General features: G+C 45.9%; 1 protein-coding gene across 1 annotated transcript in view; it reads left to right on the forward strand.

Annotated features, from left to right (window-relative positions):
• Positions 1 to 8,240: 8,240 nt before the first annotated feature.
• RRAGD (Ras related GTP binding D) overlaps positions 8,241 to 19,136 on the forward strand; it is a 42,428-nt gene continuing 31,532 nt past the window's right edge. Inside the window, exon 1 of the mRNA XM_059177101.1 lies at positions 8,241 to 8,670. Within this exon, the coding sequence (XP_059033084.1) occupies positions 8,535 to 8,670 (136 nt within the window). The 5' untranslated portion in view covers positions 8,241 to 8,534. The remainder of the gene's footprint in view (positions 8,671 to 19,136) is intronic.

Below are 19,136 nucleotides of genomic sequence, written 5' to 3' on the forward strand. Positions count from 1 at the left end.
CACAGGAGAACAGGGAAGTGGGTTTGGGAATGGCTGGTAAGTAGCTGACTGACAATGTCTGCCACTTTTGTAAGTAACACTGAGTAAATGTCTAAGTGACAGTTCCTAGATCTCATTCTAGTAGATACTTATTTATTTATTTATTTAGTAAACTCTACCCCAGAAGTGGGACTTGAACTCATGACTGAGATTGAGAATTGTATGCTATACAGGCATCTGGGTGGTGATTCTCTTTGTCTCAAGTCATGACCCTAGGGTCCTGGAATCCAGGCCCCACATTAGGCTCCCTGTTTGGCAGGAAGCCTACTCCCTCTCCCACTCCCTCTGCTTGTGTTCCCTCTCTTAATGTCTCTCTCTTTCAAATAAATAAATAAAATCTTAAAAAAAAAAAAAAAAGAATTGGATGCTGTATAGACTAAACCAGCCAAGTGCTTCTCTAGTAGATTTTTTTTTTTTAAGATTTTATTTATTTATTTGACAGGCAGAGATCACAAGTAGGCAGAGAGGCAGGCAGAGAGAGAAAGCAAAGCAGGCTCATCACTGAGCAGAAAGCCCGATGCAGGGCTCGATCCCAGGACCCTGGAATCATGACCTGAGCCGAAGGCAGAGGCTTTAGCCCACTGAGCCACCCAGGCGCCCCTTGATTTTTTTTTTTTTTTTTTTTTAGTGGAAGTCTACATGTAGCAATTCCATTTTACTAGTCTGGGACTTTACTTGGGTAATTACAAATGCCGTTTTCAGTTTGTTCATGGCTTCTAGTTGGAAAAATTCATTATGTATTCCAAAGACAACATGATAGATATCTAAGAAATAGCCAAAATTACAGGATTAAAGGAAGTTGCCCTGGGGCAATATTCAATAACTAGAATATTAGAAATCAAGTAACTTGATCCACATCCTGCTGCCCTCCCATTTTTGTTCCTATCTGGGTCTTATTTTAATAAATGGCATTACCATGCATCTAGTTGCTCAAACCAAATGCATGGGAGGAGTTCCTTCCCTGACCACCCATACTGAAGAAGCTACCTACAAATCTTATCTATGCTATCTCTGAAATTTATAAAATCTATAATCTGAAATTGTAAAATCTATCCAGTCCTCTCACTTTTCATTGTTATTTCTTCTTCCACTCTTAAATCTGCAATCCACTTCCCCCACATCAGACAGAATATAGGCATCAGCTATCTACTGCTGTGTAACAATCCATCCCAAATCCTAAGGTCTTTTTTTTTTTCTTTTTTTGGAAGATTTTATTTATTTATTTGAGAGAGAGAGAATGAGAGAGAAAGAACATGAGGGGGTTAGGGTCAGAGGGAGAAGCAGACTCCCTGCCGAGCAGGGAGCCCAATGTGGGACTTGATCCCGGGACTCCAGGATCTAGACCTGAGCCAAAGGGAGTTGTCCAACCAACTGAGCCACCCAGGTACCCCCAAATCCTAATGTCTTTGAAAAACAACTATTTTAGGGTGCCTGGGTGGCTCAGTGGGTTAAGCTGCTGCCTTCGGCTCAGGTCATGATCTCAGGGTCCTGGGATTGAGTCCTGCATCGGGCCCTCTGCTCAGCGGGGAGCCTGCTTTCCTCTCTCTCTCTCTCTCTCTGCCTGTCTGTCTACTTGTGATGTCTCTTTGTCAAAAAAAAAAAAAAATCTTAAAAAAAAAATATTTTAGGTGTGCCTCGCTGGCTCAGTCAGTATAGTATGTGAATCTTGATCTAGGGGTTGTGAGTTCAAGTTCCACCTTGTGTGTTGAGCCTACTAAAAACAACAACAACAACGGCAGCCATCTTATTTACTCATGATTCTGTGGTTTGGTTGAGCAGGGTTCACCTGGAATAGCAAGTCTGTGTTCCATGTGGTGTTAGACTTGCTTATGTGGCTGCAATGTGGGGTGGAGAATCCAAGATGGTCACTCCCACGTCTGGTCCCTCAGGTGGGATGGCTGGAAAGCTGGGGCCTCTCTACTCCTGTGCTATAGCATCCTTCATGGATGGTTTCCCTGTCCATGAGGCTTCTCAAGCACACTAGCCCAAACTTCTTTTCATGGTGGCTCTGGGCTCCAAAAAGTGAAAGAGGAGGTAGCAAAGCCTTTTATGGTCCAATCTCAGAAGCTGCAATGTCACTGTTATTTCTATTGGTTAAAAGCAAGTCATAAGGTCTGCCCACATTCAAAAAGAGGGAAAATAGCAAGGAGGAGAGGCAAAGTCTCATTTGCAAAAGGGCGTGTGGGATGGTGTGGATGGTTGTGGCCATCTTTGGAAATAATCTACCAGCAAGGGCTTTTAGAAAAGTAACCACACATCTCACATCCCCTCTTAAGAGTCCTTAATGCTTCCAAAGGCACTTAGAGTAAAATCCCGAAACTCTTTATCCTGAAAAGACCACCTGTTCCTCATGCCTGCCACTGTCCTCCTGTCTTATCACATTGACATTTTGTTCCTCCAATGCCCTTTCCTTTTTCCTTGTTTTTTCCAACTACTGAGAAACCTTCCAGGGGAACACTCTCCATCCCAGCTTTAACTTTGCTATCTCCTCATGGTCAACTGAAATGTCATTTTAGGACACCTGGGAGGCTCAGTCGGTTAAATGTCTGCCTTCAGCTGAGGTCATGATCCCAGGGTCCAGGCATTGAGTCCTGCATTGGGCATCCCTGTGGAGCAGGGAGCCTGCTTCTCCCTCTGCCTGCTGCTCCCCTTGCTTGTGCTCTCTCTGACAAATAAATAAATAAAATCTTTACAATAGGGGCGCCTGGGTGGCTCAGTGGGTTGGGCTGCTGCCTTCGGCTCAGGTCATGATCTCAGGGTCCTGGGATTGAGCCCCGCATTGGGCTCTCTACTCCGCAGGGAGCCTGCTTCCCTCTCTCTCTCTCTCTCTCTGCCTGCCTCTCTGCCTACTTGTGATCTCTGTCTGTCAAATAAATAAATAAAATCTTTAAAAAAAAAATCTTTACAATAAAAATGAAATGTCATCTTTTTAATTATTTATTTGAAAAAATTTTAAAGTAATTTCTATAGCCAACATGGGGCTCAAACCTACAACCCCAAGATCAGGAGTCACATGCTCTACCAACTGACCAGCCAGGGGCCCCTAAATTTTTTTTTTAAGTAAGCTCTATGCCCAGTGTGGGGGGCTTGAACTCATGACCCTGAGATTAAGAGTCACATGCTTTACCAACTAAGGCAGGTAGGTACCCCAAATATCATCTTTTTAGGACAGGTCTTCTCTGGCCACCCCATCAAAATCAGACTCCTTCTCTCACCCTCCTGGACTCTTTCTCTCTCTCTCTCTCTCTCTTTTTTTTTAAGATTTTATTTATTTATTTATTTATTTATTTGACAGAGAGACATACAGCGAGAGAAGGAACACAAGCAGGGGGTGTAGGAGAGGAAGAAGCAGGCTCCCCGCTGAGCAGGGAGCCTGATGCAGGGTTCCATCCCAGGACCCTGGGATTATGACTTGAGCCAAAGGCAGATGCTGAACGACTGAGCCCCCCAGGTGCCCCCTCATGTACTCTTTCACCTCCCTCTGTTTATCTCCTCCAAAGCACAGCCCCGAAAATTTAATTGCCTTCATGGTCATTAAAAAAAATTAAAAAAACATATTTGTTGATTGTTGAAGAGATGATGTTATCAAATATAAGTCTCTATAATGGCTACAAATATGTTTACACATTTAAAAGGAGAGTGTTTCCTTCCAAGGAGGGAAGCCAGAAAGAAACTAACATTTCACTGGATATTCTCTTATGCCTTTTGCCTCTTTTACCTTATACATGTTTTTTAAAAGATCGAAACATTGTTATTTGTAAAGCTATCTCTACATCCAATGTGGGGCTTGAACTCACAACCCCAAGATCAAGAGTCTCACGCTCTACTAACTGACCCAGCCAGAGGCCCCTCAAAACATTATTTTGATAAAGTCTCTTTAATGGTGGGCTGCCTCAGTGAAAATGATTTAATGATTTTTTAATGATTGGATCAGGTCAATGACCGTCTTAGGAGACCCGGAGACTGTAAGCTGTCTTCTTGAAAAATTCGGTTGGCTTCCCTGGATTAGCAGGAGTTGAGGGAGATTTTTTTTTTTTTTAAGATTTTTTTTTATTTATTTGACAGACAAAGATCACAAGTAGGCAGAGAGGCAGGCAGAGAGAAAGGAGGAAGCAGGCTCCCCGCTGAGCAGAGAGCCTGGATGTGGGGCTCCATCCAAGGACCTTGGGATCATGACCCGAGCCAAAGGCAGAGGTTTTAACCCAGGTGCCCCTTGAGGGAGAGTCTATAGAAGGTTCTTTTTTCTGTTTGCTACAAGAGAGAATTAATGGCTTTAAATACATATTTTAAAAGAAAGCCTAAAAGGCTCTCAACATGTGAATCCTAGGAACCAGGCATAAAGCCATCAGATGCCTTAAAATATCCTAAAATGCAGGCTGCAGGCTGTATTTAATTACTTGCCCTCTTCAGGACTGCAATTATTCTGCCTAAATTGTACAGGTCTCTTTTAAATAGCTCTCATGTTCCTTGTTACAAGACTTCTAATTGTAGACGGCAAAATAATTCATTAGAATAAGGGCACAAACTTCTGGACTTTAAAATTCAAATTTTATTTTATTTATTTTAGGATTTTATTTATTTATTTGACGGAGAGAGAGAGAGACAACGAGAGAGGGAACAGAAGCAGGGGGAGAAGCGGAGGGAGACGGAGAAGCCGGGGTCCTGCTGAGCTGGGAGCCCAGTTCGGGGCTTGATCTCAAGACCCTGGGATCATGATCTGAGCCAAAGGCAACCGCTGAATGACTGAGCCACCCAGGCGCTCCGAATCTTGTAAATTAAATGGCTTGGGGCAATAGACCCATTTTTGAGTGTATATGTATGTTTTAATTCTTTATCTAGGAGACTGGGAGCCAGTTCTTCACTTTCTGCCCCCCTTGTCAGTCTAAGGCTATAATATAATTTCCTGTAGCCACTAAATAGGAACAAGATCTAATGTCTAGGGACGCCTGGGTGGCTCAGTTGGGAAGCCTGCTTCTCCCTCTCCCACTCCCGCTGCTTGTATTCACTCTCTCACTGTGTCTCCCTCTGTCAAATACATAAATAAAAATCTAAAAAAAAAAAAAAAGGTTCTGTGCTAAACAGGGGGTTGAACTTACTCAGGACCCTGAGATCAAGAGTCACAAGCTTCACCAACTGAGCCAGAGGCACCCCAAAGTCTTTCCATGTTTATTTAAATACTGAAAGAATCTATATACATGACTTTTTAAATTAAAAAAAAAAACTTCTTTCAATTTTTTTCAATATATCCTTTATTTGAAAGCTGAGAGAATTGGATTAACAGCAAAAGAAAAGCAATACAATTTTTTCTTGTTCTGTTTGTTCAAACGTTATCAATACCGTACATTTTGGGGGGCACCTGGGTGGCTCAAGTGGGTTAAGCCTCTGCCTTCAGCCCAGGTCAAGGTCTCAGGGTTCTGGGATCAAGCCCAGCATCTGGCTGCCTGCTCAGTGGGGAACCTGTTTCCACCACCCCCCTGCCCCCCATCTGCCTCACTGCCTACTTGTGATCTCTCTCTCAAGTAAATAACTAAAATCTTAAAAAAAAAAAAAACTGTACATTTGTAAATGACAATGAATTAGAATCTTTTAAACCTGTCTATGACTCTCATCTACCTTGGGATAGAGCATAATCAAGGATTTGGCTTTTATTGATTTTTTAATGGATTTGTTCCTTTTTTTCTCAAGAATGGACCAATTCTCAAATATTTTAGGGCGTGCTCCAATTTACTGCTGATGTCCCCTTTAAAAGTTGTCTTTTGGGGGGATAGCAGAGATTATCAAATATCTCCATCCTTTCGGGGTCTCAGGCACAGTGGGGTTTTTGGCTTAGGAATTGTCCTATCTTGAACCCATGGGTCCCTGGGACAGACATGCCCGGCAACCAGCCCAGGAATGCCCTGACTGGCTAGCCTGACTTTAGACGGGCTTCTAGGACCTCGTGAGCAGTCCTCTGGAGTTTGAATCAAGACAGTTCAGTGTCCTTTCCAAGATGGTGGGTTTGTTCTGGGATAGTTGGAAGTCTAAATCCAATCTGGGAGAGGACTTCTTCCTTCCCCCTGGGAACTTCCTTTTATAAAATGAATGAAGGGCACTAGGAAAATTATCTCTAGTGTAACTTCCCCTGATAAGGTCAAGTAGAGCCTTCTTGTGTTTGCTATGCCGTGTGCTCCCCCTTCCTCCCCAGCCCCAGCCTGGGACGTGCTATCTGCCCCACCGGATCTCAGTGTTCTGGACTAGGTTCTAGACTCGCTTGCCCTCTGGTTTCCAGTTGGGTTTGGCCATTGGGAGGCACTTACAGGAGAATGGAGGGTGGTTGGTGAGAGAGAGGTCAGGGTATCTCTACTGCTGTCTCCTTGACAGTGAGGTGCTTCTGAAAGTGTTTCCTCATCAGCTACAGCTCCTGTTTTGTGCCCCTGCCCAGTACTCAAGCTCCCTTTCTTTAGTCCTACAACTTTAGAGGTGATAGTATCTTCCCATTGCTAATCCCTACTTTGATTCCCTGAACCCTGCCCATGCCCCTGTAAATTGTTCTTTTTTTTTTTTTTTTTTTTTTTTTTTTTTTAAGATTTTATTTACCTATTTGACAGACGGAGATCACAAGTAGGCAGAGAGGCAGGCAGAGAGAGAAAGGAGGAAGCAGGCTCCTTGCAGAGCAGACAGCCTGATGCGGGGCTCCATCCCAGCACCCTGGGATCATGACCTGAGCCGAAGGCAGAGGCTTTAACCCACTGAGCCACCCAGGCGCCCCTGTAAATTGCTCTTTAACTTAAAGCTTTCTGTAAGTTAAAATCTTTGCCCATGCCATCTGTTTTCCTCCTGGAAAGGACCTTGACTGATGCAGTCATATCAAGGTAAGCTTCCTCCCCTGGGAAAATCTGAAGACCTTTCCAGTTAGAAGCAGCCACCTCCTAGGTGTCTACATCCACCTTCAACACCACAACTACTACAAATTCCAGGACATGAGTCATGGTTTGCTAGGCTGAAAGGTCCTCCGGGGCAGGAATACTATTCTGAGTATAGGTGGACACTCTCCGCTCCGACCCCCCCCCCAGGCAATCCCATACTTAGTGTAGCCCCTGTCATATTGTAGGTGCTCAATAAATGTTTCAGACAGAGTCAGCACCCTTGGGCCCCAAGAGCCTCCAGTCTCAGCTCTCTGCCTTCTCCCCCATACCACCTGCTGCCCTGTTGGCACCTGTAGAATCTGGATCACCATGCTGGCCAGCTGGTTTATTTCTTATTGTGCTTGACATAAGGAAGTTCATTCACGTGGTTTTTGCAGGATCAGAAAGGGTGCGTATAGTATGTCCGGCGGTAAAGAGCTTGTGGAGAAATGCAGGTTTTAGTTTCACCCACACATTGTTGCTGTTCCTATGTGAGAGTTGCTCCCCCCACCCCCCCCCCCAAGCCTTGAAACATTTTATTTTGAGATGGGGGGATTACAGCCTCTGAAACAATGAGACAGGAGTAGGTGGTCATGAATAGCCTGTGAGTATGTTGTACACCTGCGACCATTTCCAAAAGGGTGCAGAGCAGCCTAGGCAGCCGTGAAGCACGTTAGGTTTTTTAAGAAACATTTTACATCTGGATAGGCCTGATTCTTTAATATTCTTGGTGGGAAGCACTTTGAACCATAAACGCACACTGAAAGGCAATTGCTATGGAGATTGAGCCTCTGCAGTAAATTTCTCTGAGTTTTCTTCTCGGGGAGCTTCAGTACCCATGCGGTGTCCTCCGCACAAGGCTCTGGGTGGGGGCCCGGGCCGCAGCAGTGGTGGGGAGGGGGGACTGGAACCCTCTCCAAGACTGAAAGCCAGAGAAGGCCTCCAAGGTAGGGTGTGTGTGTTGGACATAGGTGGGGGATACGTTCTCAGGTTGTGCAGGCCCCCAGCTCGCCGGCCTGTGCGGGTACCACGTGCAGGAGGCGCGCGTGGGGGCCCCTGGCGCGCAGCCGCGGTGGGTGACTGCGCAGCGTCCCATAGCCCCCGGTACCGGGCGTGTGCCACTGTGAGCTTCTGGTTAGGTGGAGGGCTCCGCGCAGCCCAGCCCCCGACTCCTTGCTCCCCCTCCCCCAGTGTGTGTGCGCGGCCTCGGGCCAGCGCCTCGCCGAGCGGTGCTGGAGCCCGGGAAAGCGCGCGCGCGCGCCCGTGTGTGTGTGTGTGTGTGTGTGTGTGTGTGTGTGTGTGACAGTGTGTGTCAGGTGACTTGGGTCACGCAGTCTCTCTCTCCCTCCTCGGGGAGGAACTGCCGCGCTCCGGCTGACTCCTCCGCCGGCAGGCGGGCGGGGCGGGGAAGGGGGCTCCGGGAGCGGTGGGAACCGCGAGACCCAGACCTGGACGCCGACCGCCGCGGGGGGCGCGCGGCCCTGCCTCCGCGGGCTCCCGCGAACCTCCAGACAAAACCCCAATTCAGAAATAGGCTGCGAGCGGCAGGGGAGGAGGTTTGGCCCCCACCAGGGACCCCCGCCGCTCTCGGGACGGCCGGCCGTGGGAGCGATGAGCCAGGTGCTGGGGAAACCGCAGCCCGAGGACGAGGACGACGACGAGGAGGATGAACTGGTGGGGCTAGCGGACTACGGGGACGGGCCCGACTCCTCGGACGCCGACCCGGACAGCGGGGCGGAGGAGGGAGGTGAGCGCGGGGTCCCCCGCCCGGCCCCACGCCCCGCGCGTCCTCAGGCTGCACCCCATCCCTTCTCTGTGTGTCTTCCTGTCCCCCGCCCGACCAGGCGCGCGGGCCACCGACTTGGAGGGGATCCAGGAGAGCGGAGTTGAGAGGTGGGGGTGGGGAGGGGCGTCCGAGGAGCTACCACGGGCTGCAAAATGGGGGATCCCGGGAGCAGGCGGCGGAGGGGGGACCCGGATTCGTGGAGAGAGCTGAGAGGAAGCTTAAGGGCAGGAGGAACGTACGCTCTCTGGCCCTTTCCAGGGCTAGTACCTTCCCCACCCCTCACCCGGAGCTCTCCAAGGGTCTGGGGGTTAGGAATGGGAGGGGACCGCCCGACGCGCCCTGGGACCTCTCCCTGAATGCTGCTGTTGAAGCCTGGTCAGATGTTGTGGCTAAAAAAGGCAGCCGGCGGCAGCGTGATTGGCAGGGTCTTCGGCAGCTGCGGGTGTCAGTCTTACCCTGTGTCGCCGCGGGAGGGGTCTTTGGGCTGCTCGGGTCTGCGGCGGCGGGGGCCCCCCGTACAGCCGCTGGGGGGATGCGCGCCAGTGATGGGGGAGTCACCGAGTGGCCGCGGGTTTCCCGGAGTCCAGACAAATACAGTTGTTAGGACACCTTATCTCTGCTCAGTGTCACCGCCTGGGCATGGCCGTGCCTGCCCTGGAGTGAGCGCGGGGCGGGGGAATACATTGCCACTCAGAAGCAAACTCTGTTTCCTGTTTAAGAAGAGGGGCTCAGCCTGTGGGGAGGTCCTGCATTTAATTCTTAAGGCCTAAGGAAGTTGAGAGTCTTTTAGGATTCCGGAAAGATTCATCTCTTTTTGTCTCCAAAGCAAGGGGAAAAAAGTCCTCTATTATAAGGTCACTTGAAAAGGTCAATAGAATAAAGCTGTTAAACAGAACATCTAGATGAAGCTGTAGGCTACCTAGAGAAGGCACTAACTTCTAAAAATTTCACTTAGAAGAAATTGCGGGGGAGGGGGTAAAACTACCTTTGTGACTGTTGATTTGGGAGAACTTTCATTAAAAATTCAATTGAACTTTAAATTCCCATTCAAAGACTTTCTCCAGAGGAAATTGCCATTATTTTGTGTGGGGGTAGGTGCTACTTTCAGTTAATCAGAAAGGGAAGAAAGGGGTGTGTGTGTGTGTGTGTGTGTGTTTTAAAGGGAAGAAAGTTAACTAAACCTCGAGCCTGATAGATGAGAAAGAAGCTTTCTAAGTCACATTTTTTCATAGCATCCTTTCTCCGAAGAGGACTTAGGCTGATTCCCCATTTGCTTAAATTGGCGTGTGCACCTGTGTGCTACTTTCTTCTGCACTTCCCATAATTGGTCCCACAGTTGAGCACGTGGCCACGGTTTTGTAGATAAAGGCTTTCAACCCTTTTGTTGGAGTCTCTAGAGCTACCTTTGGTAATTAAATTGTTCAGTCGCTTTGTTATTATTCAAATTGCTTTCGTTAGTTCCTTCTAGATTCTTAGAAGACTCTAGAGATTCAGAATGGGGATGTATTTGGAAGATATTTGAAATGGTAGACACACAATAGGGCGCATGTATGATACTCTTTTAAAAAAAGAAAAGTGACTGTATCTGGGAAGAAAAGCCCTGTAATTGGATAGTTCTGAGGGCCCGAGACATTCCTTGGAATGCAAAGGACCTGCTTACTTTTTCTGCAGTTCCTTAAGGGGGGACGCTTTCAAAATTTGATTTGAGTTGAGGACTTGAAATTGAAATGGAAGTAAAGCTTTGCCTGAGGGGTGGGATTTCCTGAACAAAGGGCTTCCCCAGAGCCCAGTCTTGAATGCTCCTAACCTAAAGGCAAACTCCTCTGTAAGGGATGCTTTTCATTACTTCAGTAATAAAATCATCCATCGTGAGTTCTTGGGATCATCCTGGAATCTTGCTATAAAAGCGTTGAGTATATTTATGTGGTAAGAGGAGCGACAGATGATTATTTGTTCCTGCAGACTTTACTGAAGCTCTCCGCCTGCTGTATATAGGTGGTCTGTTCTCAAGACTTCCTCTGTTACCTCAAGTTCCTGTTCTTTCCACGTATCCTTGACTTTGATTTTGGGGTTTAGGCATGAATGCAGAATCTCTTACCAGAGCATTCACTTTCTAGAGTGGCAGATTCTTTCCTCAGTCAGCAGCTCTAGCAACAACTGTCCCTGATAATGTCCTGACAACTGATAGGATCCTGGGGAGTTGGGTTGAGGGTGGAGGCCAGGACTTATGACTTTAATTCCTGGGACCTCAGGTGTCACCAGAGGGTCATCTCAATTTCTGATAGGCCCTGGGCACATGTTGCATTGGAATCCTGTGTTTATTTTGGTAAAATTTACATTTACCTACTCTCAAATGAAAGAAAAGGAATGTGGAGGGAAAGGGACTCTTACTCTGAGGAAAGGTGGATACGCTACATTTTGAATTGTGAACAAAGCATTTCTTTTTTTTTTTTTTAAAGAAAGATATCATTTTTTTATTTTTGAAGATTTTATTGATTTATTTGAGAGAAAACACAAAGGTGGGGGGAGGGTCAGTGGGAGAAGGAGACTCCCCACTGAGCAGGAAATCTAGGATCATGACCTGAGCTGAAGGCAGACAGACACTTAACAAACTGAGCCACCCAGGTGCCCTGAACAAAGCATTTCTTTGATAAACACTCTTCCCCCTCTTCCTTCCTTATGGACTTGATTTAATGCCTTTGCTTAGTGGAGACCTGGGGCTTGTTCTGTTGTTCAGAGATCTACCCCAGCAGGTGGGATGCAGGACTGACTAGTATCACCTGGTAAGTTGCAAAGGGATTTATCAGGAACTGTGCAAAAGAAGGTAGATTCAAAATGGATAGTGTGAATTTCATTTCCCTTAGTCTTAGAAGGAACTTCGGATCTTATTTTTAAACTGAAGACCTTGTAAATTTTGCCACGGTGTGCAAAATTTGAAAACTTATTGCAGCTAAGGTGAAACTTAAATTGCACTTCTCTGGCTTGCGCTCCAGCTTTTATTCATGAATAGTTGGAGTGCTCTTTGGCAGATTGGTTCTATTAAGGACATATATGGGCACCTCTCAACCCCCATTGGTAGGGTAGTTAATCAGACATAAGGTGAGGTCTCCCCCTCAATCTCCTCACTCCAGTTAAAACTCCAGAGAGGGGAGGCAATAAATAAGCCATTAAAAACAATTGCAGCAAATACAATGATTGTTTTTAGACACATGGGATTTAAATCTTTAGTAAATTACTGTGCTTTAAAAATTGCAGAAACAAGGGGCGCTTGGGTGACTCAGTGGGTTAAAGCCTCTGCCTTCAGCCCGGGTCATGATCCCAGGGTCCTGGGATCCAGTCCCACATCGGACTCCCTGCTCAGCTGGGAGCCTGCCTACCCCCTCTCTCTCTGCCTGCTTCTCTGCTTACTTGTGATCTCTGTCTGTCAAATAAATAAATAAAGTCTTTTAAAAAATTGCAGTAACAAGAAAGCAATTAAAAGGGGCGCCTCCCTGCTTGGCAGGGAGTCTGCTTCTCCCTCTGACCCTCCCCCTTCTCATACTCTTTCTCTCTCAAATAAATAAATAAAATCTTTAAAAATAAAATAAAAGGGGCGCCTGGGTGGCTCAGTTGGTTGAGCGACTGCCTTCGGCTCAGGTCATGATCCCGGACTTCCAGGATCGAGTCCCGCATCGGGCTCCCAGCTCCTTGGAGAGTCTGCTTCTCCCTTCGACCTTCTCCTCTCTCATGCTCTCTCTCACTCATTCTCTCTCAAATAAATAAATAAAATCTTAAAAAAAAAGAAAGTAATTAAAAGATCATATGTGGGGTGGGGGTGGAGGCCCTGGGTGGTCCAGTGCGTTAAGCCTCTGCCATTGGCTCAGGTGGTGATCTCAGGGTCCTGGGATCAAGTCCCATATTGGACTCCCGGCTCAGCAGGGAGCCTGTCTCCCTGCCTCTCTGCCTGCCTGCCTCTGCCTACTTGTGATCTCTCTCTCTCTCTCTGTCAAATAAATAAAGATCATATAGGGCACCTGGGTGGCTCAGTTGGTTAAGTGTTTGCTTTTGGCTCAGGTCATGTTCTCTGGGTCCTGGGATAGAGTCCTGTGGGCTCCCTGCTTGGTGGGGAGTCTGCTGCTCCCTCTGCCCCCACCCCACTTGTGCACACGCTATCTCTCTCTCACTCAAATAAAATCTTTTAATTAAAAAAATAAAAGATATTTGATCAAAAAGTGAAATTGTTTTTTCCCAAAGTCCCTCTCCCCAAAGTTTAGGGGAAACTTGACTAAGACAGCTGCTCATCCACAGTCCAGCCAAGGTGTGGTCTTGCTTCCACTGCAGCCTGTGAACTCTCTTAGGGTCTGAGGAAGTGACAGTACAGGTGGTTACTGGAGAAACGAAAAATCAACGGTCAGCAGGTGATAGTTCCCTGACGGGTACGAAAGCAGTGAAACCACTGGTGTGCAGCTATTAATCATGAGTGTCAGCTTTTTTTCCTTCCTTAAAGTAATTTAAAAATTGTTAGTGAATTCATCCTCTCTTTGTTCCTTGGGAGTAAGTGGGGATAGGTAGTGACACTGTGGCTCTGAAGTGCTAGGACTTTTCTGCAGCCACAATACGAGTTAGACCTGAGTAAGGTTTAGGAGAAGGTCAAGTTCATGGATATGTAAATCCATTTCCTTGTAATTCTGCCTTGTCCAAAAAGGGTTGGCTTGGTGACAGCCCTGACTATGCCTAATCTCTTGGGTTTCCTGTGGCTCTGGAAATACAGAGATACAGAAGAGTTGAAATAGATTAAATATAGAACAGTAAAAAAACGATGTGACCAAAGTCACACCTTAGGCACAGTGTTTGTTTAAATACATATGGCACAGGTGTGTGTGAATGAGGGGGAGGGGCAGAGGGAGAAGGAGAGAGAGTGTTTTTTTTTTTTTTTTAAAGATTTATTTATTTATTTATTTGACAGAGTAGGCAGAGAGGCAGGAGGAAGCAGGCTCCCCACCGAGCAAAGAGCCCGATACGGGGCTCAATCCCAGGACCCTGGGATCATAGACCTGAGCCGAAGGCAGAGGCTTTAACCCACTGAGCCACCCAGGCGCCCAGGAGATAGTCTTAAGCTGCCTCTGCCTGGAGCCACAGGGCTTGATCTCATGACTCTGAGATGATAACAGCCTAAGCTGAAACAAGGGGTTGGATGCTCAACCAACTGTACCACCCAAGCTCCCTGAAAGCATAGTTTTATATTGGATGTTTTGTAAACATGTTTCAGTGATTCAGGGTATTATGGAATCTTTTTTTTTTTTTTTTTTAAAAGATTTTATTTATTTGATAGAGAGAAATCACAAGTAGACGGAGAGGCAGACAGAGAGAGAGAGGGGAAGCAGGCTCCCTGCTGAGCAGAGAGCCCGATGCGGGACTCGACCCCAGGACCCTGAGATCATGACCTGAGCCGAAGGCAGCGGCTTAACCCACTGAGCCACCCAGGCGCCCCTGGAATCTTGATTCTCTACTTCTATCTATCTACTTCTATCTACTTCTATTCTTCTACTTCTATCTACTTCTATCTTCTATTCTCTACTTCTACATCGCTCCCATTTTCGTATCAGAACAGACATAGGGTAGTCTGATGGGGAAAAAGGAAGCAGAAACTAAGTTCTAGAGTTCCGGATAAGGGATGTAGTTCTCAGTTTAAAAGACCATCTTTTTCAATCCCCAGCTGACTGCGTGTCTCTCTGTTTACCCTCTGCTTCCATCCGTCCCCTGACCTCATATCAATCTTTCCTGCTCATTTTTATCACTTTCTTTGCATCCTTTATTCATCCTTAATTTTTTTTTTTAACCTTTTCTTTCTTCCTCTTCTGTGAAAGCTTTCAGTATGTCTTGTAATGGTGGCTTTCCCTGGTTTGCTCTGACACTCAAGACAAGTGGGCTTTTCACTCCTGGCCTAAGTCGTGCAGGATGCAGTCGACTTTTTCCTCTGGAGGACCTTTGGGGAAGACTCCAGCTCAGTTTCTCAGGGCATAGGATGGAGGACCACAGATAACCAACCTGGATCATTCTCAAAGCATTAAAAAAGAGAAGTTCACAGGAATGTTTTCTGCTTGCAGGAGCATTAGTAAGTTAGCACACATTAGAAAGTTACTGAATATATATATTAAGGAAATATTCATATATGGGATTTTTCTTTAGTGACCTACCACTGTGATGTGAAAGAATTTCATAGAGAAAGATTTAGTCTTCACATATAAATAAAAGCCACCTTCAAAAACTTTCATGCCTTTGAAAATATATGTTCAGTTTATATTTAATTCTTCTTACTAAGTAGTTGATCAAATGGGCAATGAATCTGTATGATTTTTGCATATTATTAATGACATTATTCATATATTTCTTTTTTAAAAAAATTTTATTTATTTATTTGATAGGGATATCCCAAGTAGGCAGAGAAGCAGGCAGGGAGGGAGGGAAGCAGGCTTCCTGCTGAGCAGAGAGCCCGATGCAGAGCTCAATCCCAAGACCCTGAGATCATGACCTGAGCTGAAGGCAGAGGCTTACCCCACTGAGCCACCCAGGTGCCCGCATATATTTAATTCTTATTAGGATGGAATTTCTCCCTGAGCTCCTGGGTCTTTTTTTTTTTTTTTTTTTTTAATTAAATAGACTCTATATCTAATGTAGGACTTGAGCTCATGACCCTGGAGATCAAGAGTGGCATATCCACAGAGCCAGCCAGGCACCCCTGAGCTCCTGAGTCTTGAATGTATAAGTAGTTCCATTGATCAGAAATGTAAAGGTTCACAGATAATGTTGCAAAGAGAAACAAACCAGAGGCCTCTTCCTAAAAGCATAAGTAAATAGAAGCTTAAGCCTTGGATGACCCCACAGAATACTAATAGCAAAGAAATTCTAGCTTTCCCTTAAGGCCATGTGAGCTTCTCACAACAGCTACATTCCACAGAAGGCCCTCTCATCACCTGGGCTGGGGTAAAAAAAGAAAGAAGAGTGGGTTCACATGTCTACACAGACTGATAGGTAAGGCCTCATGGGCCAGGGAGCATATATGGGGTCACATAGCTGGTACGTGGCAGACTGGGACTTGAACCCCAGTTTGTTACTATCCCAGTACTATTTAAACCATTCCACTTGCCATCACTTTGCCACTGTGTTTTCCTAATTTTTCATTAAATCTGTTTGATTTTCCCATTGTGGACCCACTCAAAGGTGTCAGCTCTCGGCAACCATTCCTTAATTAGAATAGTTCTCAGTTGTATACTATTTCAGAATTTATAAATTGTGTGTCCTGTGATGTCTCCTTATTCTCCTGAGAGACCACGTGAGCTTAAGAAGGTAAGGCTAACCCTGTTAGAACTGTGTCAGGTCTTGAGTTCCATTTTCCTGATCTCTGGTTCCTTCTTTGCTGTGAACATTCCCAACCCACAGACCAGCCAGGTGTGGCCCCCAGACGGCCACATACTCAGGGCACTGATGCGTCTTTCCCTTCCTTGTGTATTTATAAGGCCTGTTGGTTTTTGACAGAGATCTGCCAGTTACTGATGAAGTAATTAGCTTGTAGGTCCAGTTCCATGGCCCCTGTTCATAATGCTGTTCCTTGGGTGGTTGAGTCTCCCTGGGATTTCCAAGCAGTCTGGTTACAAAGCCAGGGTATTTGGAAAATTGGGGAGCTCACAAGTACAGTGCAAGATAGGTAAGGTATGTTCAGTGTCCCTCACCGCAGTAGATAAACTACCTAGGCAGAAAGCTCATACTCTTGATACTCAAGTGCTGATCTGGGCCAGTGTCAGATAGGAAGTTTCTTTTTAAAGCTTCAGTTAATTAAGCTTCCAGTTCTGCTTAGTCACTTTCATGCAGTTATCCCAACCAACAAACATCTATTGAGTATTTATTGCGGTAAGCATTGAGGCCTCAGTTTTTACATCTGGAAAAGATACAGGTTAGCGCCTTGAGGATTGAGGTGACCCTCTGTGCTATGCAGTGGTTAGTGAGTGAGAAGTGCTGGGTGGTAATAGGTTGGAGCTGGCTGGTTTGAGCCAGTTCTTGGTGGCCAAGGCTAAAACCTCTCACAAATTCCCTCACCCCCAGGCAACGAGATTAGGGGGAAAACCAGCCATTGAGGCACGAATGGCCTCAGCAACCTTCATTCCCAGTTCTAGACCTGCCGGTGACCTCTTGTTACTGTTCTCCCCAGGCGCCGGATCCTTATCTGACCTGAGCTGCCGGCAGACAGGCACCCCAGAACCCACAACTTTAAATGCCCGTTCAGCCTCTTTCCCTTTACCCTCTTTGTGAATGGGCCCTTGTTAGCTTGCTCTGCCAGCTTGGGAACTTGGGACTTCTTTCTCCCTTGTCATATGTGTCCAGGGGATCACTAAATACTATTGAGTCAGTTTGAACTTCTCACAGATCTGTTCCTTCTGACCATTTCCACTGTCTGTGCCTTAGTTCTTTCATTTCTTATTTGTGTTCTAGAATAACCTAAGTGCTGTGAGGAAAGGAAAAACTTTCCCTCTATTCTCTTAAGTTCTGAATTGAGAGCCTGCAAATTAAACTGACAAAAGGTGGGTTAACAAGAGAAAACCAGATTTAATTATGTACTAATGCATGAGAGTTCACAGAAAGTGCAATTTAGGTGTTTAGAGGGGTGTCTGGCTGGCTCAGTTGGAAGAGCATGTGACTCGATCTGCTGGGAGTAGAACTTAAATAAATAAACTTAAAAAAAAAAAAAGAGGTGCTTAGATTTCTGGCCTTATTACTATCTTAATAGAGGATAAGGAGGGGACGGAGGTCAGTTCTGGGAGAATGAGTGACTTCTTGGAAGGGAGTTGGGGAAAGGGCATTTATGGAAAAATAAATGACTTTTTGGAAAGATAAATGGGCCCACAGGAGAACAGCTGGGAGATAGGAGAGTTTGGGGACCATGTCTGTTTGGGTGTGGTGCCAACTTCTGTCTCAATCTCAATCTTCACCCAACAGAAGATGAGAGTTGCTTCTAAGAAGGAGATTTATGGCAATTGAGTTCTTTTGGGAGGCTCTGCTTTAGGGAAATAAGGGACTTCAGTATCTTTGGCTCAGTATAATTTTTATGGCACAGTGACTTATTCTAGACCCCTTCACTATCTCCCCACTGACCCCCCCCAGGGGGTCTGTTTCTGGAGTGAACCTCTTGAAGTGTAAATCTGAACATGTTAGTCTCCCCTTAAAATCCTTAGTGATTCCCTCATGGCTTTCAAAGCAAAATGCAGACTTCCCAGCATCTCATTCATGAAGTAGCAGAGTCTAGTAGTGGTTGACAAAATAGTTTTGACCATAGTCCACAATAAAAAAATGTGTTTATATTGTGAACCAGCCCTACATATGTGTAAGTAAACTTGGAAGAATTTCGCTAGCAGTATATACTCCTATTATACTTGATGTACTCTGGTATTTCCCGTCTCTTCTGTTTTCTTTGTTGCAGTTTTTGTTTGCTGGGAGCTAACAGACTTCTCTATCAACAAAGCTATTCAAAGATATTTATTGGACTCGTGCCACATGCTTTATAGTTTGCCTGGGTATATGTGGTACAGACAATAAACAAGTAAACAGACAAGACAAATGTATAAAGTAAAAAGATAGTTTTGTATAGTGATAAGTATTTTTTTCTTTAAGATTTATTTACATGAGGGGTGCCTGAGTGGCTCAGTGGGTTAAGCCTCTGCCTTCGGCTCAGGTCATGATCTCAGGGTCCTGGGCTCGAGCCCCACATCTGGATCTCTGCTCATCGGGGAGCCTGCTTCCCCCTTTCTCTCTGTCTGCCTTTCTGCATACTTGTGATCTCTCTCTCTCTGTCAAGTAAAATCTTAACCAAAAAAAAAAAAAAAAAAAGATTTGTTTATATTAGGGAGAGAATCTTAAGCACATTGCCCAGTCACTGAGGAGCCCAGATGTTGTGCTTAATCTCATGACCCTGAGACCATGACCTGAGCCAAAATCAAGAGTTGGTGGCTTAACCAGCTGAGCCACCCAGGTGCTCCCAGTGATAAGTACTATTAAGACACAGAGTTGGGGCGCCTGGGTGGCTCAGTCTTTAAGCACCTGTCTTTGGTTCAGGTCATGATCCCAGGGTCCTGGGATCCTTCATCGGGCTCCCTCCTGGGCGGGAAGCCTGCTTCTCCCTCTCCCATTCCCTCTGCTTATGTTCCCTCTCTGTCAAATAAATAAATCCTTAAAAAAAAAAAAAGACAGGGTTGTCAGGAAGTGATGGGGTCTGATTCAGCTGAGAGGAGGTAAAATTGCTGCTGGGGTGAGTGGGAAGAAAGCTAAGGGAGGCCTTTCAGGTGGAGGGAGTTGGATGTCCAGGGTGAGGAACCAGAAGGCCAGTGTGGCTACAGGATAGGGAACTATCCTGTAATTAACAGGATAGGGAACTAGTAGGGAGGATGAACAGGGCACAG

This window comes from Mustela lutreola, chromosome 6 (assembly GCF_030435805.1).
Source record: "Mustela lutreola isolate mMusLut2 chromosome 6, mMusLut2.pri, whole genome shotgun sequence".
NCBI classification, from domain to species: domain Eukaryota; kingdom Metazoa; phylum Chordata; class Mammalia; order Carnivora; family Mustelidae; genus Mustela; species Mustela lutreola.